The sequence below is a fragment of the Penicillium odoratum genome (genome assembly GCF_028828045.1).
Source record: "Penicillium odoratum strain IBT 22623 chromosome Unknown utg000005l_segment0_segment0, whole genome shotgun sequence".
Lineage (NCBI taxonomy): Eukaryota > Fungi > Ascomycota > Eurotiomycetes > Eurotiales > Aspergillaceae > Penicillium > Penicillium odoratum.
In genome coordinates, this window is record NW_026643147.1 from 1,488,588 (window position 1) to 1,514,612 (window position 26,025).

Here is a 26,025-nt window from a genome sequence, read left to right on the forward strand (position 1 = left end):
TTCGTCCAGATAAAAGACATTCAAAGTCACCGGAAATTATAGAACAACAACAAAGCAGCCAATGAACCTTTCTATGCTCGAAGGCGCTCGCCCTCTGTTTCGTCCTCTTTGAGAGCCAGGTTTTGTAAACATGGCGCATAAAACAAATTTCCACGCCACGATCCAAGAGCTGTTCGAGACGCCACCAACACCCATAATAGCAGAACGGCAACACTTAGAATCTAAGGGATATTACGTTAGAAATGTTGGGATATTTTCAACCCACAAAGCATCTTGTGAGTTCAAACGTACCGTTCCAAATATCTTGAAAAACATGAGATCAAGTTCTTTCCCCAACTCCATTGTATTGGCCGCATACACACCCAGTGGGAATGTAAAGCCCCACCAGCCCATGTTGAAAGGAAACGGAGAGCTGTATAGAACAGTGGCAAAGGCAAAGACAAGCCAGATCAATCCAAAGCTCCACATAAGCAGAGAGATAAAGACACCAAGGACATAAGCCATCGAGCCTGCAATCGGATCGAGAATGTCCGACCCTTGAAAGAGTTCTCGAGCGACTTTTCCAATGTAGATGATACTGAAAAAAGTAAGCGATTGTTTACTTTTTTATCATGTAGACATGAATCTTACCCGAATCCACCAAAACCGAGTGGTCCTAATGGCAGGAAGCAGCTCACAATGGCCTCACGTGGAGGCAGCTTATGCACGGCAAGTCGCTGGTAGTAAATGACAAGCACTGCCATGGCTAAAGGAGTACCCATCCCCCATAAGACAAAGGAGGCAAGAAGGGTTCCCATCGCATGAGTCTTGTTAGGTAGAATGCTGGCGACCTCGGCGCCTACACCAGCTGCGACAATTGTAGCAGCTATAGGTAGCAGTTGAAGCGCCGTGATTCGGTCTAAAGAGGTTATGTGTCGTTGTGATATCCTAGCCAAGGTTGATTAATTCCACCATCCAATGAATTCTTCGGACAGTCACTTACAAGATGAAGGAGAGAGAAAGTGTCACAGAAGCTGCTGCGACGACATCCACCATCCATAAGGCCCATGCAAAGGACGAGGCCCACTCTCCCCAGCGGGGAACACAGATGAACACCCACATCTCAATTAGTGTAGCAAAACCCATGGGAACAGTTGCTAGGAATAGCGAGTTCGCTGGGTCTTGAATCATCACTCGCCAGATCTCGGGATATATGGTGTATCGCACGATAGAGGTGATGAACGCCATTGCGAAGATGGCAACGTTCAACACAAAAAACACAATGGAGAAGTAGTAGAGGACCGGCGATGAGAACGGAATCGAATGAAAGAGCACCGAGACAATTCCGGTCCCCATAGTGACTGCAAACCATCTAAAGTCATCGTTAGCGGAAAGCTAGAGATATGATTCATGCAAGCGCGTACGATGGGCTGAAATTGCGGACAACTCGTCGCCAGCCAACGTTATATTTGGCGGGACCCTTGACCCCTGTTTTCTGGGCTGGTTTGGCCATGTCCAAACTAAGCAGATTCACAGCAATCAACAGACAGGTTTAACTTGTCAGAGATCCCGAGGTTTGGAAAGGGAACGAGCCCCGCGGGCAACCCAGTGGATCCCGCGGGAGCCAAGGACAATTTAAGAATATCATTATATCGCAAAATTTCCCAAATAAGTTGATTTCGACATCAAAGGATAATGGATATTTCGATAAAAGAACCACAAATTTCTATACAATATAAACAAATAACAACGCCAAAAATTCTCCCGCTTTCCATTTCAAATTAAATATTCACCACGCACCGACAATACCCGCAATTGGAATGTCGATGCCGCTCGTGTATGAGCTAGCATCGCTAAGCAGGTATACGTAGGCACCGCCCAGCTCACGTGGGTCAGCTAGACGGGGCATACCGCCATAGTATTGCATCTTCAGGTCCCAGTCGGGTGCGGTCTCAACGTAGTATGTCATGGCGGTGCGAACGAAACCGGGGGAGATACTGTTGACGCGGATCCCATGCTTGCTCCATTCCATAGCGAGGGTATGACACATGTTTCGAACTAAGAGGGGAAGTTGGTCAGATCTATGCGAACCTGCGCTTTGGATTGGTGAGCTTACCGGCAGCCTTGGTTGCTCCGTAGGGGGCGGAGGGGGCGGCCTAAGTATAACGGGTTAGTAACAGCTCACAAAGAATGTTCGAAGTAAATTACTCGGTTAGGACGGTAGGATGTCATGCTAGAGGTCATCACAATAGAGCCCTTGATTCCGAGCTCGATGAACTTGCGAGCAGCAATCTGGGCGCAGAAGTAGGCGCCGTAAACCTAGCAATTGTCAGCACAGCTTCTCGGATTTATGGTTCGGAAGACTTACGTTAAGATTGAACAGCTTTTCCAGCTCGGAGCGATCGAACTTCAGAGCAGGTTGGTGCTTGGTCATGCCAGCATTGGCCACAAGACCATCGATGCGACCAGTCTCCTTAACAACCTGATTGATGGCCTTTTCCACGCTCTCTTCCGAGGTAACATCGGTCTGAATGAATTTGAAGTTGAGATAGCGCTTCTGCAGAGCTGCAAAGTCCTCGCCGGGCTCCATCAGATCCAGAGAGTAAACCATCTTGGCCGAGTTGGCCAGACACACCTCCGCAATACCAAGGCCAATGCCACGGTTGGCACCGGTGATGGCGACAACCTTCTGGCCCAGAGTAATCTGCCAGCTGAAGTCATTGTCCGGCATGGTGCTAAGATACGGAGCAGGAGTCTCGACCTTGGCGGCTTCGGTCGCAGCATTCTCGGTAGCAACGGGAGGCATGGTGATGATGTGGACTGGAGAAAAGACTTAAATGGAGGCCGAAAACTTCCAGAAGAAGATGCGATGCGAACAATCTTGGACCATTATCAGTGGCATACCCCAGCTTAAATAGAGCTTCTGGATCATGACGCTCCCCGCATTGACAAACAAGAAACCCCTCCACCCCTCCATGTCGAACCAGGCTGGAGTTTACCCCGAGCTCGGAAATTGCTTCGAATCGAGGCTCGGGTCGAGGCGTGTGATGGTTTAGGCTGACCAAACATCTCTGACGTCACAACCCAGGTGTTTGACTAGAACTGTACCTGAGATTCGGTTTTAATGTCGTTAGACAAGTCGGAGTCAGATCGAATGTGTCAGCTAAGTTGTCTGATCCTTTCATCGTTGTTCTCGGTTGGTAGCAATCTCAAAGACATCCTGCACCGACAAGGACAATAGCCGACGGGGTGTACAAACACTGCATGTTGTTTGCTGCATACAACCTATGCGGGAAAACTGGGAGCCTCATGTTTCGTATTGGTCAATTCAAGTCCCACACGGATGCCTCGAGACGAGACGAATGAAACACCAATCGCGATAGAGTTGTGGGGACGTGCGCATGGCGTCGCGAATTGCGGAGGTGGATCCTATCTACCCCGACCTTGTACCAGATCAAGGATACCATGGAAGAAGATATTTTCAGGTATATTGCCGTCATTGATGACTGCGAAATACGGAAGATCGTCAGCCTTGGCTGTTCAAGGAGATATAAATATCCTTTGCAGATGTTTGACATGTTGCAGAACAGGTGCTTCGTTAATCGCCGTTCCTTTCTGCTCAATTCAATATGGATTCGTTTGATTTTGAAACCACGTCTCAGAAGGAGATCTCTTCCAAAGAGATTGAACATGCTGTCGCGGATGAGCCCTTCTCTCCTGAGGAGGAGAAGGCTCTGGTCAGGAAGATTGACTTGATGCTGTTGCCGGTAATTTGGGTCATGTACCTGCTGTCATACATGGACCGTACGAAGTAAGTTGCCCAAGTGGTCATTCATGTCAAGTGACTGTGCATGTGCTTATGTTGTTCCTAGCATTGCCAATGCAAAGGTCTCTGGGATGGAGCAGGACCTCAACCTGACCTCGAACCAATACTCTGTTGCCCTGGTGGTCTACTTTGTAGGATATGTGGTATTTGAAGTACCTAGCAAGTGGGTTGACTGGTTAGCATGGTATACTACAATTCACTGACCATGAATTCTCAACAGTCTTGTCCTGGGTCGAACCCGTCCTTCGATTTTCCTCCCTTCCATCATGATTATCTGGGGAGTTTTGACCTGTCTCATGTCCGTCATCAAGAGTTACACCCATCTTGTTGTTCTTCGAATTCTCGTCGGAAGCGTCGAGGCTGGATTCGCCCCCGGTGTCCTCCTTGTTCTATCATCATGGTACAAACGTACTGAGCAGTCTAGGCGCTTTGGTGTATATATCTCTGCTGCCGTCCTGTCTGGAGCCTTCGGTAGTCTCATTGCTGCTGGTATTGTGGATGGACTCGAAGGTGCCCATGGAATACGTGGCTGGCGGTGGTTATTCATTGTTGAAGGTGCTGCCACCATTGGATGCGCTCTGATTTCCCTTTTCATCCTTCCCGACTTCCCTGCTACCTCGAAAGGTCTATCTGAGCACGAAAGGCATATTGCTGTGGCTCGCTTGGCAACCGAAAATGTGACTGCTGTGACTGAAGATAGTGCCCCGTTAAGCAACTGGGGTGCTGTCAAGGTGGCTGTGAGAGATTGGCGAACTTGGGGATTGGTTGTTGGATATATGGTAAGCACCCCTGCTGCTTTCCCAGATATTTCAGCAAAACTAACAAGTCTTTACTACTAGGTTATCGTCGGATCTAGCACCCTCACATACTTCTACCCAACACTGGTCAAAGGTCTATTTGGTGATGCCTCCACCTATAAAATAAATCTCCTCACCGTTCCAATCTATGGCGCCGCCTTCGTTGCCACTGGAATCACATCATACTGCAGTGACAAAATAGCGAACTCGAGAGGACTGATCATCGCCGGCTGGCTGGCCTTCTCACTTGTATGCTCGATTATTGTGTGTACAGTCTACAACTATACAGCCCGATACGTCTTGTTGGTCTTGATGGCATGTGGTCTCTGGGCTACCAATGGAGGTACATTGGCATATGCCTCCTCTGCCTTTGCTGGCATGCACCCCCAAGCTCGAGGTGTTAGCTTGGCCTTGGTCAATGCGATGGGGAACTTGGCGCAGATATATGGCTCTTATCTGTTCCCTGACTCAGACAGCCCGAAGTACATCATGGGTTTCTCTGTCATCTCCGCTATGCTTGCATTGGGAGTCGTCGTATTTCTCGGACTGCACATTTGGTTCCGCCGCCGCGCAAAATCATTTATTCAGGAATGATTTGCATGCCTTTATTTCTTAGTTTTTTGGTACTACTGTGTAAAACGTATGTATTCCACAATCAATGAAGATCCATGGATTTCATAATATGACAGATCCAGCTGAATTATATATACATTGCGTAGTTATACACATGAGAATGGACACTGCCAGGTCCAAGGCAAAGTAAAGTCCGAGGTTGTCTGGGCTCAGATCCCGTCGCACGCTAGATGTCTGGCTATCCATTGCCCTGAGAACGCGCAATTTGATGCCAGCTTTCGAGTTAAAGCACCGGTATATCCTTGGTGCCCCTACTTAGAAGCACAGTGCAAAGGACAAAAGGCTTTTTGAACAGAACAAGGTTACCCCCAGGGCGGGAAGGTAGTAGGGCACCGTCTCACCACCTCTATATTGTGTAGTGGAGTAGTGATTTTATTGGTGGCAGAATGAGGTTCGGCGAAATATCCTATGAGGACTTGCCAAATAGTCGGCGTGTTCCTGCGCTGAGCAGATTGAAATAGACCCGTTAAGACTTCCGAGATTCCAACGCCGATCGCATAACCCAGAGCACAAGTTTTAGGGACGGAATGTCCCAAGTGTCAATAGATATCATCTCATTGAATAATGAGTTGCGTCCTTCTCATATTCAAGCTCAAGTTCCTTTCTTAGTGATGCCAAAGGCCAGCGAACCGTGCGCTGACAAGACTCTAGCAGGTCCAAGAGAGCCAAGCGTTCATGGGGAGTGTAAACACACATTCCAGCTGCTATGAATTAGAGAAAAGTCTGCGATAGCTTGCCGGAGTGAAATACTTACCTCCAAAAAGAGCATGCAGAGAGACTATGTTCGCTGGATGATCTTGGCTATCCACCGATCGCGCAATTCCGCAAATGGTGTTAACAGACATTGTCAAAAGCTTCTGTGCGGCCCTGAAATCATCAAGGCCCCCCGAAGATGGCCTGTGTAAGACCACTAGGATTCGGGCAAGGCTATGGATTTGCAATGCTCCTGCGTAGGGTGCCGGATAGACCCATATTGGAGGGAATATTTCAGTGGTAGATATGATGGGGAGGGGACTATATTCCGGTGGGAGATGATCATGCCATTCCTGTAGCATGAAAAGCAGCTCGCTCCCGCGGTCCAAACGACGCTCTATATCTGAAGCTTTCTCCTCTTCCTTCGACGCGTAGTTGACACATTGCGCGAGCAGATATGTAGCTCGCATTGCGAGTTCAGAGGCAGTAAGTATTGACACAGGCTTCTTGGGGCTCCAGAAGCTGAAGACTCGACGACGCTCGCGCATAGCGACCCACACATCCTGTCGAAGCCAAGCCCACCAGACGGCCGATCGGATTCCTCCTGACTCGCCGTCGTTATTCTGGAACCGCTGGATCCAGAACACGCCTTTCAAGTGTCTTTCCCAGTCCTGATTCGATCCATCGATCATTTCGTAGGTGCTGATAAGCAGGGCAGTTGCTATCAGTTCATGGCTGCGAGCGTAGGAAGAATTTTGCATATCTTGGTTCAAGTAATGGAGGGACTCGTAGTAGAACTGGACAGCCAGATTGCGGTCGATGATAGCCCCCTGAAGTGGAGAAACATGCTTGTTTCCGACAAACACAGGACTTGAGTGATCTGACTCAAGTTCTAGAAGGGAGTGATGGCGTGCGGAAAGGGCCAACAAGGCTCTCATCAGCCCAACATTCCGAAGGGCTAGGTGTGGAACGGTAGAAGCAAAATGTTGCTCCGGGTCATAGAAGTCCAACCACTTGCTTGAAACACGCACAAAGTGCTGGAACAAATAATGTTCCAGGGGTGATAGTTCAATTGCGAATGTTTGACTCCATCCAGATGGTGCACTTGATACCATCGGTTCAACCTCCGAGGGTTGTGAAACCAGTCGCTGCGTAATTTCCGGATGCTGTGGAAATGCAGCTGCATTGAAGCTTTGACTTTCCCGAAGTGTTCGAGGCTGTAAATTATAACTATTACGTGGGTCTTCACCAGTATCAAGTTGGGGTTGCGACATGTTCCGAGGGAATTTCTCGCGGGGAGACAGGAGAAACCTCTCGTCGGCATTTGCAGCGTCCGTCGCTAGGAGTTCAAACCAGCTCAATGGCGCGGCTCGTGATGAATAAGAACTTTCTGTCCCTGGAGAAGGAACATAACCATACGGCGACCTTGCTGATGAAACAATCGCACTTGCCGACCCAGGGTTTTCAGGGAGGATCGTGCTGGCCGCGGGCTGTGATTCTATGAGTGGGCTATCCTGGATGGGTTGTTCTTGATCACATGCATCGACTAATATTCGAAGCGGTTCGTGAACAGAACTTCGGCGCTTCACTTGCTCTAAAAACGCCATGTGTGTGGGAGTTTCAGGCGCCTGCGCCTCTGCTGTTGATGTACGAATGTACGGTGAATCCCGGGGTGCATACACACATGGGCGCTGGCCTTTAGCACAGGGACCACATTGTGGCTGAACCTGATAACCCAACAAGATTAACTTCATAGTCCCACACGTGGCGCGTGGGTAGATAATACATACCTCATCGCACTTGACATGCCGCCTCTTGCAGATTAGACTAGTGATGCGTTAAAGGACATGATAATTTCCGAAGACTGGGGAAGAAACTGACCAACCAGTGGTCGCACGGAGCCCGCGACCTCGCGACTTACGCTTTTGCCGGATAGCGCCCTGCGGCTTCGCCATGGCGCAGTGAAGAGACGCATAAGAGTGAAAAATGATCGCGTCGAGGTCAGCGGGGGAATCCCGGTGCTACTGAAATGTGGGGAAGGACGAAACCTCCGGTGAGTGGCAGAGTTGGAATTGGAAAAGTGGAGTTCCGCGGCAAATTGTCTCGGGATTCACGACGATCGCGATTGCCTTGCAGCTCATACCTATAGTTGTGGCCTGAACCTACTGAAATCAAGAGGGAACAAATCGATAAATGCGGTATGTGTATCGAAGGACATTACATAAGGTTTTCTATTGTACCTGTAATTTTGTTGCGGATATGGCATCTTCTCTACTAGCCTCGTCCTAGTAGTAATGACAAGACTGTAGACAGGAGTTAGTTCACTCTGTGGGGTATCATCAAAGGCAATTAAGGAAACCAATGTCTAAAATAGGTGATATGGTATCCACTGGGCTTGAAGCATACCATACCCCAGATTATCGGATACAAGTCCCGAGCCTCGAGACGAGGTAATTGAGTTATATCAATCCACAATTATTCATCTTGATTCATGACGCGTGGTAAACCTAAACGTATAGTCGCTTGAAGCCAATTTGACAAATACACTGCATTACTTTAATCCGGGGAGCAAGCGACCGTTTCCAAGATTACGAGGTTTTTGGCATAAACCACCGGGCTGTTAAGTCAGATTCTTCTTCCAATGTGCTTCACCTACAAAAGATCTTGACCGAAAATTTCAATTACAAATGTTCCATCCTCAAAATTCAGTAATATCGTCATGAATAAGTTGCATTGCACTGGATATCGACAAAATTGAACATCATTCGTGATTACATTCTTCTCATCGAGTCGGAGATAAATCAAAGTCCCATCCAACATTATAGGTACCAATATCATATCTATACCTTGCATTCCTGATGGGTCACAATTCTCCACTCCCCATCAGAAGCCTGGCTCCATGTGGTATGCGACGTTGCCCGGTACTTTTTGTTATCCCTCTCCGCGTAGACCTTACAGGTCACTGTCGCTGCCATCAGGTCGATGATGAAAATACGGACCTCATCGAGGCGATAACTGTCGAATCGGTGGAATGGAGCCCTCAAAGCCTTTCTGAATTTGTCATGATCCTCCAGAGTAAGAACTTCTTTTTTCGGGAACAGGAAGTTGGCTTCTGGGTTGCTTAGTTTGATTAACTCAGAGGCTGGATCGGCACATGTGAGGGCTGTCCATAGGGCAAGTTCTTTATCGGACACTTCACTCCGGATCCGGTCGAGGATGTCGGGCATGGTGGGTAGAGGTGGAGGTGGAGGTTGATATCTAAGTTGCGTAGTGATCGTTAATAAGACATCTATAACTGTTATGCTGAGCCTTTCGAAAACATACCAGAGCAGCGTAGCGAGCAGTATCTAGAAGAGCCTTGGAAGATGCAGAGCGCCCTGGAGGTCCTGGAGGTTTTGTTCAATGGTACACTTGGTTGGACCGGTATATTAAATGACGTCAGTGGGATGACATAACGGGCTTTAATTTATTCTCCGACGATCAGCCACTGATTCGGTCATCCTGTTACTATTATGGTCCTTTCAAGGCGAGTCAGATCGTGTCACGGTGGCTTGTGCCCACGCGTCATTCTGCGTTGGCGTCATCAGCCTGGTGATGGCCCTGCTGACAACTAATGAAGCCTTTTTCGTTTCATGGTATCTTCACAACACACATTTGAGGTTAATTAAACCAGAAACAATCTTAGTAACCCCAAGAGTAAAAATCGAATATGAGTGCAAGAAGACACCTTGAGGTTTCATGGCTGTCATACGAGCGAGCAGTCGGAACCCGTGGAACTGTCGCTAATAATCTTGCAACTGACCACCACATGGTCAATCGACAGTCATGTTTGAAGATTTATTTCAAATCGCGATATGAATCTACTAGTCCTTAAGTAAGCCAGGCTGCATGTCCCCATTAGCGAGGGCAGATTTGGCGGGAAATTGATTCTCTGCAGTGGGGCCCATCAACTCAACATGGAACTTGAGGCCGATTCCTGTTGAGTATCCCCACATATGATGGATCGATCATACCAATCTGAAAATAACCATTTTTGCTGGCAGCCTTAGCCACCAAAGGAGCTGAGACAAGGGCAACACGGATGTTCACATAAAAGGCAGGTTGACATAAGTGTGTTTTGATGAACCCCAGACTAATGTCTGTCTTTAATGACTCACATGTGCATGTGCAAACCATTAATAACCGAAATCATTCCGAATATTTTCCGGAATCCAGTCGGTCTGAGGCTTTGCCTTTTGTGCTTGATGTGAGCTCAGGGGTATTTTGTTAATCCATTTAACCCCAGATTTCCTCGGTATTAGCTACTCCGTAGGTTATCTTAATCCACTCAGCATGGCGCGGTTATTTATTCTGGACCTTCCTTTGAACCGATTCTGCACGGGCCGTAATCTGGCTAATATGATGTTGATCATTGGTTGCAGGGTCAGGGCCTGGTGGATCCTCCCGTGGAATGATGCAAGGGAACTCAACGAATGCGGGTTTGCCACAGTAATGGTAGAAAAAGTACAGAATGAAAACCACTGCTGTTCCTGGATACCGGGAAACAAGCATAGACCAACCTCGGTTACGTACGGACCGATATCGTGGGAATTGAGTTCAAGGTTGAAGATCATAGAAGAAATCCTTCTCCGAGGGAATCTATGCTTGTTGGGCCCAATGGGGCTGGACTCAACCCTTTTCCTATTTCGCCCGTCTTTTGAGAATTTTCTTCATGATGCCATTGAGTGGTCTGCAATAGTTAAGGTTGACGGAAAGATCCAATAACAAATCAATCCTCGGGTCCTACCTTCCCCACATCCGTCGAGCCGGTGAATCTTCCCCTCCTCATCACAGAATAATCAACTTCCTTTCCTCTACAATTTGATTTCCCCTAAAACACATACCACTTGCAATGTCTCGAGTCCTACCACGGACCGTTCTACGGTCTTACGGCACCGTCCAAGGTTCTCCTAGCGCTACCTCGCTCGCCAGCCGCATCCCCAATGTGCTCATCGAGGCAACTGCTGCTACAGCCCCCCGCACCAACTGGACCCGAGAAGAAATCAACCAGATCTATAACACACCCTTGAACCAACTCACATATGCATCGGTCAGTAGAGTCGGTCACCGGTACTAATTGATGCCCAAATTCACTTCCCCGGGACAATCAGTATAGCCTCGGATAGGCAAAAAACACCCAAATAAATGCTGATGTCGTATAGCAAGCGCTTCACCGCAAATTCCATGACCCATCGGCCATTCAGATGTGCACATTGATGAACATTAAGACCGGTGGGTGCAGCGAGGATTGCTCATACTGCGCCCAGTCCTCTCGACACAACACTGGCCTGAAGGCAACCAAGATGAGCCCCGTCGACGAAGTTCTCGAGAAGGCACGCATCGCCAAGGCCAATGGCAGCACCCGATTCTGTATGGGTGCCGCCTGGCGTGACATGCGCGGTCGCAAAACCAGCCTCAAGAACGTCAAGCAGATGGTCTCGGGTATCCGCGACATGAACATGGAAGTCTGCGTCACACTGGGCATGATTGACCAGGACCAGGCTAAGGAGCTAAAGGAGGCGGGTCTGACTGCATACAACCACAACCTCGACACCTCGCGCGAGTTCTACCCCACGATTATCACGACCCGCTCCTACGACGAGCGCCTGCGTACTCTGGATCATGTTCGCGATGCCGGTATCAATGTTTGCTCAGGTGGTATCCTTGGTCTGGGCGAGACGGATGCGGACCGTGTTGGCCTCCTGCACACCGTTTCCAGCTTGCCTTCTCACCCTGAGTCTTTCCCTGTCAATGCTCTTGTCCCTATTAAGGGAACCCCGCTCGGAGACCGGAAAATGATTCCATTTGATCGTTTGCTCCGGACTATCGCTACCGCTCGTATCGTTATGCCTGCCACTATTGTTCGTCTCGCTGCCGGTCGCATTGCTCTGTCGGAGGAACAGCAGGTTGCTTGCTTCCAGGCTGGTGCCAATGCTGTGTTCACTGGTGAGAAGATGCTGACTACCGACTGCAATGGATGGGATGAGGACCGTGAGATGTTCGACCGCTGGGGTTACTACCCCATGAAGAGCTTCGAGAAGCCGCAGGTCCCCGGTGCCGAGAAGACCACCGTGACCCCACCCCCTGCCTCGGAGACGGCTGCGCCGGTCGCAGCTAGCGCTTAGATCCACTATCGTTATCTGGTTTTGTTCATGTCCACACTTAGATACTCAGCTTTATGTATCGCTTTTCGAAAAGGATTAGCAAAATGAGGAATGTGGTCACTGGCAAATGATTGACCGTCTGCAGTTCCCGAATCCGTTCCTGTAGAAGATTTTATTCTCCTAGATGGCATACATGGTACAAAGAAAGAAATAGTCTATTAATGGCCGAGCCATCCATCTAGCCCGAAGGCTCAAATTTAGGGGTATCAATGAATCCCAGGGATTCCAACTGGAGTCGACTGCCTATACTGGACATACTCAGCACCAAAGAAATGAATCAAGAAAGTCTCCTCGCCTATTAAATCAAAATGTCAGCAAACATCCACTCGCACCAAGGAAGAAAGTTTGAAACAAAGAGTTTCACTCACGCTTAATCCTAGTAGAAAAGAACTTCCACAGCACCAACGAATACGCAACAAAGCAAACCATATTCCCAAGCACCAACTGCGTCCCCAAACCCCACCAAAAGAATCCAAAGTAACTCGGATGCCGCAAAAACCGATACAGCCCATGTGTAACAAGCACATGGTCCCGCTTATGCTCCGACTGCACATGGTGATTAAAATTGCTAGCCGCCTGCGACATAGCAAAAGACCTCACAGCCTGCCCAACACCCGTAAGCAACAATCCAACCACCAAAAGTACCGATACAGATGACCCGTATACAGGCCCAACGGAGAACATTCTCCCCAGCGCAGACTGTTCAGGCCAGAAGACGTGCGCCACAATACATTCTACGACAGCGGACCCGTGCGCAACATTGTAAGCCCAGCCGTTACTCGAAAGGAGGAATGCTTTCACATCCGCCGCGCGCGGGTTGTACGTTGCCGTGATGTAGAACTCCAGGAAATGGAACAGACTGAGCGAGGCGATGAAGAACGGAACGCGCCAGAGGGGTGTAGGGAAGACGGTGCATAGGAGGATAGTGAGTGTGCCAGTAAGGCCGAGGGATGAGCCGAGGAGAAAAGCGCGTAGGGAGATTCCGGAAAGTGATTTCGTGCCCTTTGGGTAGTTTGAGGGGTGGGTGTCTGCGTCTGCGTCTGTGGTGTCGGACTCGGCGGAGGTGGTGCTATCGCGTCGGCCCGGGATCAGGGAAGATGGGTGCCATTCTTCGGCTGGGGTAGGGCGTGGGATGCGCTCGATTGGCCAGGAGATGTTGGGGTCGCCCAGCGTAGGTTCTGAGCCTGTGGTTATGGAGTCGATGATCGAAGCCATTGCGTAGGGGTTGGTGTTTCGGTTAGGGGATGGAGGGGGTGGAGGGGGAGGTTGCTGGATGTTCGTGTTCGAAGCAGTGAGCAGCTCTCGAGGGCCTTTTAAAGCTGGGCGTAGGCTGGGTTCATGGTGAGTATGTTGGAGAACAATGGGAATTTGGAGAGATTGTTGTTCTTTTTCTTCGAAGGTTTCCTCTTCCCCACATGGCGGCCTTAGCGTTGTCTAGATCGACAGGGACTGTCAGTACTGGGTAGAATAATGGAGAAACATTCATTATACGATTATTAGAAATTCTACTATGCTGATGATATTTACAGAGAGAGTCCCTATATTGTTTAATACTTTGTAAATTCGAGTGATGTGTAAAAGGATCGGATAGGTAGGCTGAAGCCGACTCTAACGTCCTGGTTGAGGTGGTAGGTCTACTCACTTCATCACGTTCTCGCAAACCTCGGAAACTTAGCTTCCTCTAATCATACCCGTAAGGAATATCGTCGGGTTTACTGTAGGCCTAAATTATCAGTTTCTCGCTACTTGAGTGAATGGTTGACTTAAATCTTCATTCAAATGGTATTTTGTTTTATAAGACCAGACCTGCTGTCCTAATGTGTAATGTATTTCCATGATGGGGTATTTAACTTTCATGTCAGGTATGTGCATTTTGTTGTGACTAGGACACTTTCCGGAATCAAGCTGTACCATGAACAGCCTGCTGAGGCTTTGTGCGGCCCAGTCCCTCCTTGGCGTAAAAGTCCATAGGATACACTCCATTATTTTCCTTGTCCCAATTTTCGCGTACACCGAGAGCGATGAGTGCCTCATATGGTGTAAGCAAGGGTCGGGAAAATGCATAGCCCCAGTCGATACTGAGTCGAGGACAGGCAATTTGCACCCAGCATTCAACATCTGACATAGAGGCCAATTTACCCGGGAAAATCTCACTCAACAGAAGGTTGACAACAGGAATACCACGGTCGGCCAAATGACGCTCAATCATTGCCATAGTGTTAGGATTTCCTTGACGGCCCAGGGAGCCCAGGATGATTCCCCATTTCTTCGCAGATTTGGCAGTAGCAATCGCATCACGTCTAATTGTATGCATCTCCTCATGATCATAATTCTCCCGTGTTAAAGTGCGCGAGTATGGATCATATCGGTATGCGGGGATGGTAGGATTGTGGATCATCGCAGATTCAAGATGGAAGCGGCCATCTCCAAGATAGAGAATGACATCAATTTCGGACTCGGATAGCTGTGGGGATGTGCAGCCAAGGATCTCGCCTTTGGAGAGAGGCATGATTTGCGGAACGATGACACGGAAGCCCGCACGCTCAAGCACGGGCTTGAGACCATGGAGGGTAGCGTTGAATTGGATGGTACCAACTGTTGCGATGGTTTGGCCGGGCTTGAAGTTTCGCTCAAGAGTGGCAATGAGGTGTGTGGTATCGATACTGATATCAACGAAGATGTATAATGTCTTGATTTGAGTCACGTCCACGGGAATCAAGCAACTGTGCGCGTAGTGGACGAGCAAGTCGCAGCCCAGAGCGCGGGCCGTGTAATCATCAATGCAGCAGGCGCCGTAGGTGACATCACCCATGATTAAAGTCTCGATGCCAGGACAGAATTGTTGGAGAATATCGGAGATTGTTGTGGCGAAGATCAGCAGGCCTTCTGGGAACTGTAGAGCGACGCGCTTGGCTTCGGATGTGCGGACACGGTGAATAGTCTTAGGGATCTCGAAGGAATAGTTCTTGGGAAGCAATTCAATGGCGGCTTGAATGTCGGGATCGTTCAAAATTTCTGGCGGAACCTGGTTGAGAGTTCTCGGAGTTCGTCGGGGTGCAGCTAATGCAAAAGAGATTAATTAACGCTGTCTTGTCTTATATGAGGGGTTGTGAAATATACCCTTTTCAACAGCCGTGGACTCGACATCTCCGGTAGTTGGGTTTGACTGAGCCTGTGCTTCGGCAGTCCGTCTACCGACGAACCGCTTCTTGGGTTGGCGGAGTGTATTATCCATGTTGAATCTGGTGTTCGCTTCCAGATGATGGAGGGGTGATCGCGGATCGATAAGACGACTTTTCCCCCGCGATAATCTTTTTTTCTGCAAAGGCGGTGTGAAAGATGGGACGATCACTAGCAAATACACGCTAGGCCATAAGTGGGCAAGTGCTCTCCGCATCTCATGAGCTCCCCTCAGTACTCGCCCTTCTCTTCCTCTTGAGTTTCCCTTACCTCATTAAGACTCCTTTGGTATCCATTGGAAAGTGGTATATTCTGGTTCTTGGACCTATTCACTATGCTCACTCGACCTCGCCTGCGCTTCTTCACAGCTCTTCGATCGCCTATATGCTCACGGCGGCTTGCGACCGAGTCGCGGCTAGCCTCGGACCATGTTCGCATCGTTGAAGTCGGTCCTCGAGATGGACTGCAGAATGAGAAGCAGTCTGTCTCAAAGGAAACGAAAATAGAGCTGATTCAACGACTGGCCAAGACCGGCGTCACCACCATAGAGGCAGGCTCTTTTGTTCCTGCGAAATGGGTGCCACAGGTGCGTACACTCGAAAGTCGACTGCTATATTAGCAGATTATTAATACTACTATATCTGCATAGATGGCTAGCACTTCGGAAATCTGCGAACAGCTTCTTACGTCGCCCCCTCCAGCTCAACATACAATTGCCTACAACTACCTTGTCCCTAACATCAAGGGGCTCGAGAGCCTAGTAAAAATCATGGATGAGACAGGGGTTCCGGCTGATGTGACTGGGGTCGATTCAAAAGCCGCTACTACTACAGAGATATCTCTCTTCGCTGCGGCGACCGAAGCTTTCTCCAAAGCCAACACGAACTGTACTATTGCCGAGTCCCTTGAACGGATCAAGCCAATTGTCGCATTGGCGAAGACGAAGAACATTCGGGTGCGTGGGTATGTCTCTGTGGCTCTCGGGTGTCCTTACGAGGGTCCAGATGTGAAACCGTCAACAGTGGCCGATATAACTGCTACCCTTCTGGAAATGGGTGCCGACGAGGTCTCAGTCGCCGACACAACGGGCATGGGCACGGCGCCACGGACGATGGAACTTTTGCAAGCCCTGAAGGCAGCCGGGATTGCCAATACGGATTTAGCGCTGCACTTCCATGATACATACGGACAGGCTCTGGTGAATACACTAGTCGGCCTGGAACATGGCATCCGGATATTTGACAGCAGCGTTGGTGGTTTGGGTGGCTGTCCATATTCTAAGGGTGCAACCGGAAACGTTTCGACAGAGGATCTCATCCATACTGTTCACAGCCTTGGTATGCACACGGGCGTCAGCCTGGAGGAAATGTCACGCATTGGGTCATGGATTAGTGGGGAGCTTGGTAGGGTGAACGACAGCCGAGCAGGCAAGGCCACGCTCGGCAGGCTTGCAGAGTAAAAAACGATTTCCTGTTCTCAATTTCCCGGATGGATTTTAGTAGTTCCTTTCGAGGCAAAGCTTACATTCACAGCTGTAGTGGATCTCCTATGTCGAAGTTTGATTGTTCAAATGTTTAAAAGAATCCTACTGAATATATCCTCGGTCTTCTCAATAGCAGAAAAAACACATATGACCTGTCTGCTCAATTCAAGGCAGTACAATACAAAGTGCGTTGTTCCAAGAGATGAATAAAAACAGATTGTTTTATTCCAAGTTTCACATCTTGTCTAATGACTTTTGGTCTCTTTGTTTAAACTCATTAACCATCGGGTACGAAACGTACTAATTATACACGACAATGACCTTTCAATGCTGATAAAGAAATGCACAGAACAATGCATCCGCTCGGAGGCATGTCTAGATTGAAAATATATAATGAGACAGTAGACTCAAAGTCTAATTATCAATTCATCATCCTCAAACTCCCCTTTCTCGAACTCAATCGAAGAAAAACTCACTCACATTCATGTTTCAATGGCTTCTCCGGTTGACACGCGTGTTGGTAGGTCCCAATGCCCTACAGCGTCTGCAATGGCCTATAATAAGGCTTCAACGTTTTGCACACCACTGCCTGAGCACACGTCTTCGCGTTTCATTGGAGATTTAGGTGTGCTATCTTTGGAGCTGGTATGGTTGATTTGGGATCATATCATCATGAACACTCCCCAGCTAAGTCAAAGTGGTCTTTGCTCTGTTCGGAACCTCGCGCTAACTAACAAGCAATTCGCAGCACATATTGATGAATATCTTCATAGAGACACCGCCGTTAATTACATTCAGCGAACTGCTCAGAACACTACGTGGTGGACCTACAATACTGCCGACGGCAGCATTAATGAGAATGACACACCCTTGAAGCCAATAACTAGTGAAGAGTCTGACGTGATTTCAGGAACAATTCGATATGATTGCACGGACTGACTTATGTGGCTACCAAGATTATCCCGGGCCTGGATGTCACGGGAGTAAATGAATATGGCTGGAGCTTCATGGCCATCGCTGCACATCATGCGTCAACGAGAATGCTCAAATTCTTCTTCACTACGAAGGGCTACCACGGACCTTGCATTCAGTTGCTTTCTTATCCAGCAAATCTGATGCGTCCAAGAACAAGTACGATGCGAATGATTACTGACGAGCATAATTTTGAGTTTTTTCGGGCTCTGTTTGAATTCCTGGGGCCTCGAATACATGAACTGAATTACCCAGATCGAACTGACGGCAAACTAATCCGTGAAGAGAAGTACTGCCTCTGTACATTTGTTACTCCAGCTTTTGCTGAACAGCTTGAGAGTATTGGTCTGGCGCTTTACGAGACCCGTGATACCCCGCCTTCTAACCGCAACGCATACCACGCAGCAGTTACTAACAGTGTCGAGTTCCTAGACTACTTGCACGCAAACTCGTCTCTTCCTATGAACGAGCCTGATAGCGCAGGTGGTACCCCCATTCACTATGCAATTAGCGCTAATCGAGTACAGTCTGTGCTTTGGCTCAACGAACATGTTGCCAAATAAGACAATAACGTTTGGTCGAGACTGACAGCAGGTCACATCGCAGTTAAGATGACGTCTCAGAAAGCGAGGAGATCTTGAAGGCGGTTCTCCCTATATCTGGTTTCGGTGTGCTCGATTATGGCACCTCTGGTACTATACTAAAGATACTGATGGAGGGATTGAGAGAAACTATTCTTAGCAAAGCAGTCAGCTCTAATATACTAACACACCACTACGTTGCGTTTCGAGATATGCATGAAGAGAGAGCCATCAGGAAGTACAGGCTGATCCTGCATGTTTTGACTGATGATCATATGTTTTGGTTTGAATGTTTTGAGGTAAGTCTTAGAAACTTCCATCGTTCCGGTGTTCGTCAATTTAAGTATGCGAAGGACATGGCCGTGAGTCTTGGTTTTCAAAACCTAAGTAGAGCTCTTGAAGCCTAGCTTACGATCTATAAGTACTAGATTGAACAAGCATGTCCCCCTTCCACCAAGATGAAATATCAAGCTTAGTGTATTTCTGAATATCATTCAATGATTAATTACTTCTACTTCTAGGTCTACCTACATAGGCCTGGGGGTATCGTGCCCAGGTGAATCATTCCAAAATATTGGGTAGTACTGATGATAAATAAACTCTGCACAGACCTCTGTTTACGTAGAGATCTTCAGTACTAAGTGTGCGAGGTCGCCAATAAAACAGCCCTCGATGGGAAATGAGGCAAGCTCGTATATCCTCCTTGGTAACGCAGTAGATCCATCAATATACATGTGCAATCGCACTTGAGGTAAAATACCATTTGAAGGCTATCCTGATCCGATTACTGCCCAGCTGCGTTACGGACTAACTGGAAGGCTTGAGATCTAACATTTGAAACTACAGGGCTGCCATTCAAATGTCCAAGTATCTCTTTTTAATCTCGTCAAGTGGGCTCCGATGGAATATATCCACGGACTACACTTGACACTCATCCCCAAGTCCACCTGAATATGTATACTTTTGTCTTTACAGATCAAAATGCATTTCTGAAAAATGATACAGTATAAATATTAACAAAATATGAGTTTTATGGTTAATGGGAATTGGAAAACAAACATTCGAAGATATCAATAGGACTCGGCGTCTTTGTTCCTTTGATCTACTTTGAATTTTGCTAGACAAAGATCCAAAGTTGCTAGAAGGCATTGTTATCTTCTTAAAATATCAAAGTGTTTCTTTCGATACAAAGAAGCAATTAATGAAACAATAGCGCTCTTCAGCAATAAACGTAAAGTCGCGAGTGTATAAAAGAACCGAACTCCCAGGTTGGGTAACAGCATCAAATCAAACAGCCCCAATTGTAGTCTGTGGTATGTGGTAAGTTTGCTTCATTTCCATTTCCGGGATCAAAATAAGCCGAAATGCTAGGTACGTTAAGCAACCCCTTTGCCTATGATGTTGTGATTTCAAAAGATGTACAGGACTTCCCAAGCGCACGAAAAATTCTATTCACACTGCTCATGGAATGGAGCAAAAATCTTTCAGACCCCGAGGATGATTGTGTTTGTGATATTGCTGAAATGCTAGAAGACCTTGGAGCGAAATTCGACATCATCAAAATGATCGCCTATGAGGATGGCGCCTCTCCTGGTCGTTGTTACGGTATGAAATGCGATGTTATTCGGACCACGCTTCATGATGTACGGAAGAGACTTACAAAAGACCCAGAAAGCAGATTTCAAATGGCAGAAGTGTTGGATATGCTCAGCAAGCATATTGGAAGACTATCAATGAACGGGTATGACTGTGAAGATGTGTTTGCGTTTAGAATGGATACAATGATAGATGTTGTGGAATTGAGATTCCATGAAAGGAACCCTGAAGAGGATCCAGAAAAAGAGCGCAAGCAGATTGAACTGTATGCCATGTGGAGCCGTCTTTGTGTGGCTATGCCTTCTTGTGCATGTCTACAATGTGGCAAGAGACTGGTACTGAATATTGACAGGTAGTCTTCCTTTAAATGTTTTACTGGAACCAAGCGGAATAGATATATTAAGAAAACCACTTGAAATTCAATACTGATTAATTTCATCGTAACTGGTCTGATTCTTGGTCTGCTCTTAAGTCCAATCATGACTCCCGCGTGGGTCTCTCGTACACAGTAGAATTCGAAAACAGTTTACCCCTCGGACACACGGGCTTTCTTTCTCAGCGCGCCACTTAGATCGCGCTAAACCGGATTTTCCATGGGCAGCCCCTCCATCTTTTCTTGATGTATCTCTCAGAGGGTCGATCCTTTCTATTACTGGAATTACAGGTTCCGGGTACCGGGTGAATCTTCGTCGCCAAAACGCACCGTGGCCATCCGCTAGAATACGAACAGATTACCCCTCAGGCAGTCCTTGCTTGACTCTCGATATGTACCGCCACCTAAATATTTCCTGTGGAGCCATCCTTTGCAGCGTCTGTTGAGTCTCCAGAAAGCGACGCACAACCACCACAACAGGATACCAGACCGATTACAAACTATACCAAGAGAATAAATGCACTTTCAACTCTTTGCTCTGCATCATGACTCCTCAAATGCGACCTCTCGGAAAAGATGAGCTCTTCTTCACCCTCCGCAATAGTCTAGGGTACTACCAAAACGTTGCTCTGAGCATATCCCTGACACTGCGTGGTGTAGCAGAAGAAGCCTTGCTACCACTCATTTACACTGCACTGTCACAGGTGGCTGGGAACCACCCAGTCCTTTTCGCTGTGCCGGTGAGCGAGCCTTGTTCTGAGTCTGATCCTAACCCTAGCGCCAAAGCTCGCCCCGAGGGGTTCTTCCAGCAACTTCCATTTATCAAGCTCTCGGATGTTGTATCTGTTCTTGAACGTAATGACTCCTCGCTACCGTGCGAATGCAAAACCTCCGCCGAAACAGCCTTTGATGTGGAATACGATCACGTGTTGCAACTGATGCACAATACTCCCTTTAAAGAGAGACAGGTGCAATGGCGGCTCCTTATTTTTCGTGACGCAGGCCTTCCTGCTGTCTCAGATGCTGACACGCGCTTCAAGCTGGCATTTGTATACCATCACGCTCTTGCGGATGGTCTTTCAGGCGTGGTGTTTATGAAGGGGCTCGTTGCTGCGTTGGCTGGGATGCTAAGCAAGGAGAAGCAGCTTGGGGATGTTGATGTTGTATTCGCTAAGGAGGAAGCGCTGTTGCCACCGCTGCAGAGTTGGAAGTGTGCCGCGACGGTCGAGGATGCATCACCGCAGGAGCAGCAAGGACCTGCGAATCTCCACTCTAAAAAAATGTGGCTTGGTACTCAACCTCTCAACGCTACCCCCGTTACATCGCGCTTCACGTCCTTCACAATCTCTTACCAAACGACCAAAGCCCTGCTCATGACCGTTTCCGAGCACAAAACTTCGCTTACGCCGTTCCTGCAGACTCTTCTAACGGCTTCGATATTCCACGCTGTCGCAAGCGACTTTGATCAAGTACGCGGTTTATGTTCTATTAGCTTGAGGCCTTTTCTCGAGGCATTTCCGGAGGACGCCATGGGCTGTTTTATTGGCGGAAGTTCGACGGAGTATCTTCGTGATCAATTTTACGACAGCGCTAATGGCGAAACTTCGCGTGATGTAAATCTGACGAAGGGGATTGACTTTTGGAACGAAGTTGATAGGACGAAAGAGAATATTGTCACAGCTGTCAACAAAGCTATCAAGGCTTTGTCAATTTCCGAAGCAGGTGTAGGCGAGCAAATTACCATGCTACCTTGGGTGAAGAGTCTGATCAACGCTCCTCGCATTGCGAGTTTCGACATTAACAACCTCGGTAAGTTTGACGCCGATGGTCTTGCTGGTTGTCTTGAAAATTCGAAGGAGAGTCGCATTTGTCTAGGAAGAGTTGTCTTTAGTTCGAGCCAGTCTGCCATCGGATCGGCGCTTAAACTCAATGTCATCACAGGACCGAGAGGCGAAATGACTGTTGGGTTCGCGTGGCAGAACGAGGTTCATAACGAGCAAATTGTGCAGAGCATTATAGATAAATTCAGATGTGAATTAGAGCTGATTCGATAGTCTATATATCACGGTTGCTAAGCCATATTTTATAGCTTGAACCCGGCCTGTGAACTCGCCAGTAAGGTAATTGAACGGGGCGAGATTCTGGTGGGCAAGGGTGACGGGGAGAGAAGTGAGACCGCATGTCTGGGGTGGGGTTTTGGTGAGGTAACCAGAAATGCTGTCTATGAGAGCCATGCTCCGAAAAATGTAGTTATTGACCGTATGCCGGATTTCATCAAGATTAGGAGTGAATTTGGATATATTAGTGTTCGCTCTGGCTCCCCGAGTAACGAGGCCTGTAAGCTCCATGACAGTCACCGTCTTCTTCTGGGGTGGCAGTATAAAGTCCCGAAAGGACATAAAGACACTAATATTCGGTGTGGCGTGCCTTCTGCAAAAGGTGATATATACATAAACAACCCTTTATACTTACCCTGGTACCTTACCAGAAGTACAATTAGTCCATGAACGCGGCTCGCTTCGATAACTCCGGATAGGTCTCACTTATCGCTTCAGAACTAGATGACAATGCGATGATCGGCATGACTAGAACGAGCATGTAACATAGCTGTATAGCTTATGCTTCCCTAGCATAGGCTGGGTTGAACTTCTATATTGCCCGTAGTGTTCGGAACAAGGACCGGTACAATATGATGCAAGACGAACTGGAGACAAGATTCCTGGGAGAGGTTTAGCAGTGGTTCGAAGAATTGAGCCACAACGAGTCTGGTAATTGTTCATTGTAAGAGCCTACCCTCTCTAGGATTTCTCACCGCTTTTCTAGCTGACGTCAAATTAATCGCGCGGATAATGTTTGTCCGGTGCTCGTGAACTCAGAGACGCCACTAACCCTTAGATACGGCCTGATCGCCAGATTTACCCCGCCCTTCCTGATCCTTCCCAAGCAGCCCGTAGGAGAAAGCATGATGATTACAATGGACTCATTAGACACTTGAATACCCAAAACGTTCTATACCGCGAGACAAGGATTGTGACTGTGGTGTCTTATTATGGATTAGCGTGGTTCCGGGTGCAGGCCGAGAACCATAGCGTGAGTGTCTGAATATAATCTGTTTTCAATTTCAGTGTACATGAGGCGCTTCGGCAAGTATGGATGGTACACCCGAATCCGGAAACTGCTATCACAGTAATTTTGGTGATCAAGCAGAAATTCATTAAGAAAGGATGCTGGGCCTTTCCGGGACCTAATTTAGTTTAGCGCGATTTGAGTGGGGCGCTGGGAAAGAAAGCGTGTGTGTCTAAGGGGTAATCTGTTTTCGAAATCTACTGTAACCGAGGCCCTTTTCTTCCGAACTCGGAGCCACCAGTTGAACGGCGCAAGGTTTACGTTTATGAACTTAAATTTTAAAATTTGCGGCAATTGTGGCATGCAAATTTTGAAATAATACTGTTAGCTAGATAATCTGTTCATTTTGATTGCAGATACAGCATATGTTAGCATGCCTTGACCGACAACATCGGCCGGGTCCACAACGTAAATTGTGGGGGAAACGCGATTCCCCGCGTTTTCAGCACAAGCATAAAGAGTGGGATTCCGGGCACCAATTGCAGCTTGACTGTCGCATGTGCATTTGAAATAGATTGAAACTATTAGCAATCCAACACCATGGCGTCCGGGGTTTGCATAATTACAGGGTTGCGAGGGTGGAATCCCCCGGAAATACACTAGTCCCATCAGATTAATTGAGGGTGGCACTCATGTTGATCAACGGCGGACGCCGATGCCCGCACAAATTCATCAACTTCTGTTACGTATTAGACCTGTGAGCCTAGGTTAACCTGTAATAGACCCATATTTCGCATATAGGGACCTACATGCCACTCAATGCTAGTTGATATCGTTGACATACATATCCATCATTTCTTCCAATTGAGCTGAAATATGGGGCTCAAACCGTATATGGGCCTGAGGGGCAATGCTCTCCTTCGGGCGGCTGTCATGCTGGTCGTGTGCCCGACTTTTACATGTTATGGATACAATATGAGTGTCGCAGGTGGTTTATTAACCCTTGAGTCGTTTAATGCTCAGTTTCCACGAATGGATACATTGCATGGGAACGCAGCGACTAAACACGAAAACGCCACTATTCAAGGTTAGTGAGGCTGAAAGATGCGTTTGGATTCGGCATTAACATGTGTGGCATGATAGGCACAGTTATCGCACTTTATACTGCCGGAGGTATCTTTGGCGCTTTATCCTGCATCTACCTCGGCGATCTCCTTGGCCGACGAAAGGTCATTTTCATTACCAACTTTATTGCCGTTATCGGTGCCATTCTTATGGCTACTTCATTCCAATTTGCCCAATTTATTGTTGCTCGATTGGTTCTTGGTCTAGGCATTGGTGGTTATCTCGCGACAGTCCCCGTCTGGCAGTCCGAAATTTCCCCTTCACATAAGCGAGGTTCCAACGTCGTCACTGATGGCATATTCGTTGGAATCGGTGTTACCAGTGCACTATGGATTGATCTCGGCTTCTATTTCATCAAAGGTAGCTCGGTGTCCTGGAGATTCCCGCTTGCCTTCCAGGTCGTGCTATGTCTCATTGCTATGACATTTATCATGCTACTGCCGGAGTCCCCTCGCTGGCTCATTAAAGAGGGACGAGTTGAAGAAGCCAGAGAGGTCCTTCAAGCTCTTTTGGATGTTGATCACGATTCTGAAATAATCACAAATCAAATTTATGACATTGAAACGTCTCTCGCCAAAGCCGGATCTTCATCATGGCGCGATATGTTCACCATGGGTGAGCAACGACTTTTCCACCGCGCATATCTCGCCGCAACTGGCCAGATGTTTCAGCAAATGTGCGGTGTGAACTTAATCACATACTACGCAACCACAATCTTCCAGCAGTACCTCGGCATGGACGCCGTGCAGTCCCGAATTCTTGCTGCTGCGATGGGTCTCACACAACCGTTGGGCGGCTTCCTTGCCTTTTATACCATTGATCGACTGGGCCGCCGTCCGTTAATGCTCTGGTCTGCTGGCGCGATGTCCATATGTATGGCCATTCTCGCTGGCACAACTGGGCAAAAGGGTAATACCGGTGCCCTTGTTGTAGCGGTGGTCTTCCTTTACGCCTTCCAATTCATCTTCACAGTCGGCTACTCAGGTTTAACATTCCTGTATGCTGCAGAGATGGCTCCACTGCAAGTTCGCGCTGCCGTGAACGCTGTCTCAACTGCAACTGTGTGGGCATTCAATTTCCTATTGGCTGAGGTCACGCCCGTTGGCTTCGATACGATCTCTAGCCGATATTACATCATTTTCGCCGTCACAAACGCAGCCATTGTGCCTTGCGTGTATTTCTTTTTCCCAGAAACCAAGGGACGCACCCTGGAGGAGATTGATGAGATTTTTGCACAGTCCAAGTCTATCTTCGATCCACCCCGTGTTGCCCGCCGTATGCTTCAGGTCCAGGTTGGCCAGGCGCAGTCTGATAGCGGTGATAATAACACGTCTAGTGATGAAGCTGTAAAGATGAAGGTATAGGTCAGTACCAGGTATCTGGATACAGGAATGATCCGCCTTCAGAAGTGACACCACGTATATATCCCACGGGCCAGTTCCCCTATATCTGATTTCTATGACCTCTTTGATGAAGTATCAATATATGATGAATGGGTCTTGATCCAGATGAGCCTGC

At 48.0% G+C, this 26,025-nt stretch overlaps 14 protein-coding genes across 14 annotated transcripts; 7 read left to right on the forward strand and 7 right to left on the reverse strand.

Moving 5' to 3' along the window:
• Window positions 1-71: 71 nt before the first annotated feature.
• Window positions 72-1,335, reverse strand: N7520_006108 (TDT family transporter; the record flags this gene model as incomplete). The annotated part of the gene is made up of 4 exons (XM_057140042.1): window positions 72-221; window positions 292-577; window positions 631-927; window positions 983-1,335. The coding sequence occupies 4 exons, from the start codon at window positions 1,333-1,335 to the stop codon at window positions 72-74; spliced, it is 1,086 nt and encodes a 361-aa protein (XP_056994048.1).
• Window positions 1,336-1,768: 433 nt separating this feature from the next.
• On the reverse strand, window positions 1,769-2,029 carry N7520_006109 (uncharacterized protein; the record flags this gene model as incomplete). The annotated part of the gene is made up of 1 exon (XM_057140043.1): window positions 1,769-2,029. One exon carries the CDS (start codon window positions 2,027-2,029, stop codon window positions 1,769-1,771), a length of 261 nt encoding a protein of 86 aa, XP_056994049.1.
• A 131-nt stretch (window positions 2,030-2,160) lies between these two features.
• Window positions 2,161-2,785, reverse strand: N7520_006110 (uncharacterized protein; the record flags this gene model as incomplete). The annotated part of the gene is made up of 2 exons (XM_057140044.1): window positions 2,161-2,298; window positions 2,348-2,785. The coding sequence occupies 2 exons, from the start codon at window positions 2,783-2,785 to the stop codon at window positions 2,161-2,163; spliced, it is 576 nt and encodes a 191-aa protein (XP_056994050.1).
• Window positions 2,786-3,608: 823 nt separating this feature from the next.
• On the forward strand, window positions 3,609-5,196 carry N7520_006111 (MFS general substrate transporter; the record flags this gene model as incomplete). Its single annotated transcript, XM_057140045.1, has 4 exons — window positions 3,609-3,790; window positions 3,852-3,980; window positions 4,026-4,584; window positions 4,645-5,196. 4 exons carry the CDS (start codon window positions 3,609-3,611, stop codon window positions 5,194-5,196), a joined length of 1,422 nt encoding a protein of 473 aa, XP_056994051.1.
• Window positions 5,197-5,784: 588 nt separating this feature from the next.
• On the reverse strand, window positions 5,785-7,883 carry N7520_006112 (Zn(II)2Cys6 transcription factor; the record flags this gene model as incomplete). The annotated part of the gene is made up of 4 exons (XM_057140046.1): window positions 5,785-5,936; window positions 5,990-7,655; window positions 7,719-7,755; window positions 7,810-7,883. The coding sequence occupies 4 exons, from the start codon at window positions 7,881-7,883 to the stop codon at window positions 5,785-5,787; spliced, it is 1,929 nt and encodes a 642-aa protein (XP_056994052.1).
• An 885-nt stretch (window positions 7,884-8,768) lies between these two features.
• Window positions 8,769-9,155, reverse strand: N7520_006113 (uncharacterized protein; the record flags this gene model as incomplete). The annotated part of the gene is made up of 1 exon (XM_057140047.1): window positions 8,769-9,155. The coding sequence occupies one exon, from the start codon at window positions 9,153-9,155 to the stop codon at window positions 8,769-8,771; it is 387 nt and encodes a 128-aa protein (XP_056994053.1).
• Window positions 9,156-10,819: 1,664 nt separating this feature from the next.
• N7520_006114 (biotin synthase) lies at window positions 10,820-12,092 on the forward strand (the record flags this gene model as incomplete). Its single annotated transcript, XM_057140048.1, has 2 exons — window positions 10,820-11,017; window positions 11,130-12,092. 2 exons carry the CDS (start codon window positions 10,820-10,822, stop codon window positions 12,090-12,092), a joined length of 1,161 nt encoding a protein of 386 aa, XP_056994054.1.
• A 399-nt stretch (window positions 12,093-12,491) lies between these two features.
• On the reverse strand, window positions 12,492-13,346 carry N7520_006115 (protein-S-isoprenylcysteine carboxyl O-methyltransferase; the record flags this gene model as incomplete). The annotated part of the gene is made up of 1 exon (XM_057140049.1): window positions 12,492-13,346. The coding sequence occupies one exon, from the start codon at window positions 13,344-13,346 to the stop codon at window positions 12,492-12,494; it is 855 nt and encodes a 284-aa protein (XP_056994055.1).
• A 685-nt stretch (window positions 13,347-14,031) lies between these two features.
• dph1 (2-(3-amino-3-carboxypropyl)histidine synthase) lies at window positions 14,032-15,366 on the reverse strand (the record flags this gene model as incomplete). The annotated part of the gene is made up of 2 exons (XM_057140050.1): window positions 14,032-15,191; window positions 15,252-15,366. 2 exons carry the CDS (start codon window positions 15,364-15,366, stop codon window positions 14,032-14,034), a joined length of 1,275 nt encoding a protein of 424 aa, XP_056994056.1.
• Window positions 15,367-15,645: 279 nt separating this feature from the next.
• N7520_006117 (hydroxymethylglutaryl-CoA lyase) lies at window positions 15,646-16,770 on the forward strand (the record flags this gene model as incomplete). The annotated part of the gene is made up of 2 exons (XM_057140051.1): window positions 15,646-15,897; window positions 15,961-16,770. The coding sequence occupies 2 exons, from the start codon at window positions 15,646-15,648 to the stop codon at window positions 16,768-16,770; spliced, it is 1,062 nt and encodes a 353-aa protein (XP_056994057.1).
• Window positions 16,771-17,466: 696 nt separating this feature from the next.
• N7520_006118 (ankyrin repeat domain-containing protein) lies at window positions 17,467-18,329 on the forward strand (the record flags this gene model as incomplete). The annotated part of the gene is made up of 2 exons (XM_057140052.1): window positions 17,467-17,694; window positions 17,751-18,329. The coding sequence occupies 2 exons, from the start codon at window positions 17,467-17,469 to the stop codon at window positions 18,327-18,329; spliced, it is 807 nt and encodes a 268-aa protein (XP_056994058.1).
• A 1,382-nt stretch (window positions 18,330-19,711) lies between these two features.
• Window positions 19,712-20,299, forward strand: N7520_006119 (uncharacterized protein; the record flags this gene model as incomplete). Its single annotated transcript, XM_057140053.1, has 1 exon — window positions 19,712-20,299. The coding sequence occupies one exon, from the start codon at window positions 19,712-19,714 to the stop codon at window positions 20,297-20,299; it is 588 nt and encodes a 195-aa protein (XP_056994059.1).
• Window positions 20,300-20,861: 562 nt separating this feature from the next.
• Window positions 20,862-22,370, forward strand: N7520_006120 (uncharacterized protein; the record flags this gene model as incomplete). The annotated part of the gene is made up of 1 exon (XM_057140054.1): window positions 20,862-22,370. One exon carries the CDS (start codon window positions 20,862-20,864, stop codon window positions 22,368-22,370), a length of 1,509 nt encoding a protein of 502 aa, XP_056994060.1.
• A 1,888-nt stretch (window positions 22,371-24,258) lies between these two features.
• On the forward strand, window positions 24,259-25,871 carry N7520_006121 (sugar porter family MFS transporter; the record flags this gene model as incomplete). The annotated part of the gene is made up of 2 exons (XM_057140055.1): window positions 24,259-24,469; window positions 24,526-25,871. 2 exons carry the CDS (start codon window positions 24,259-24,261, stop codon window positions 25,869-25,871), a joined length of 1,557 nt encoding a protein of 518 aa, XP_056994061.1.
• Window positions 25,872-26,025: the final 154 nt, after the last annotated feature.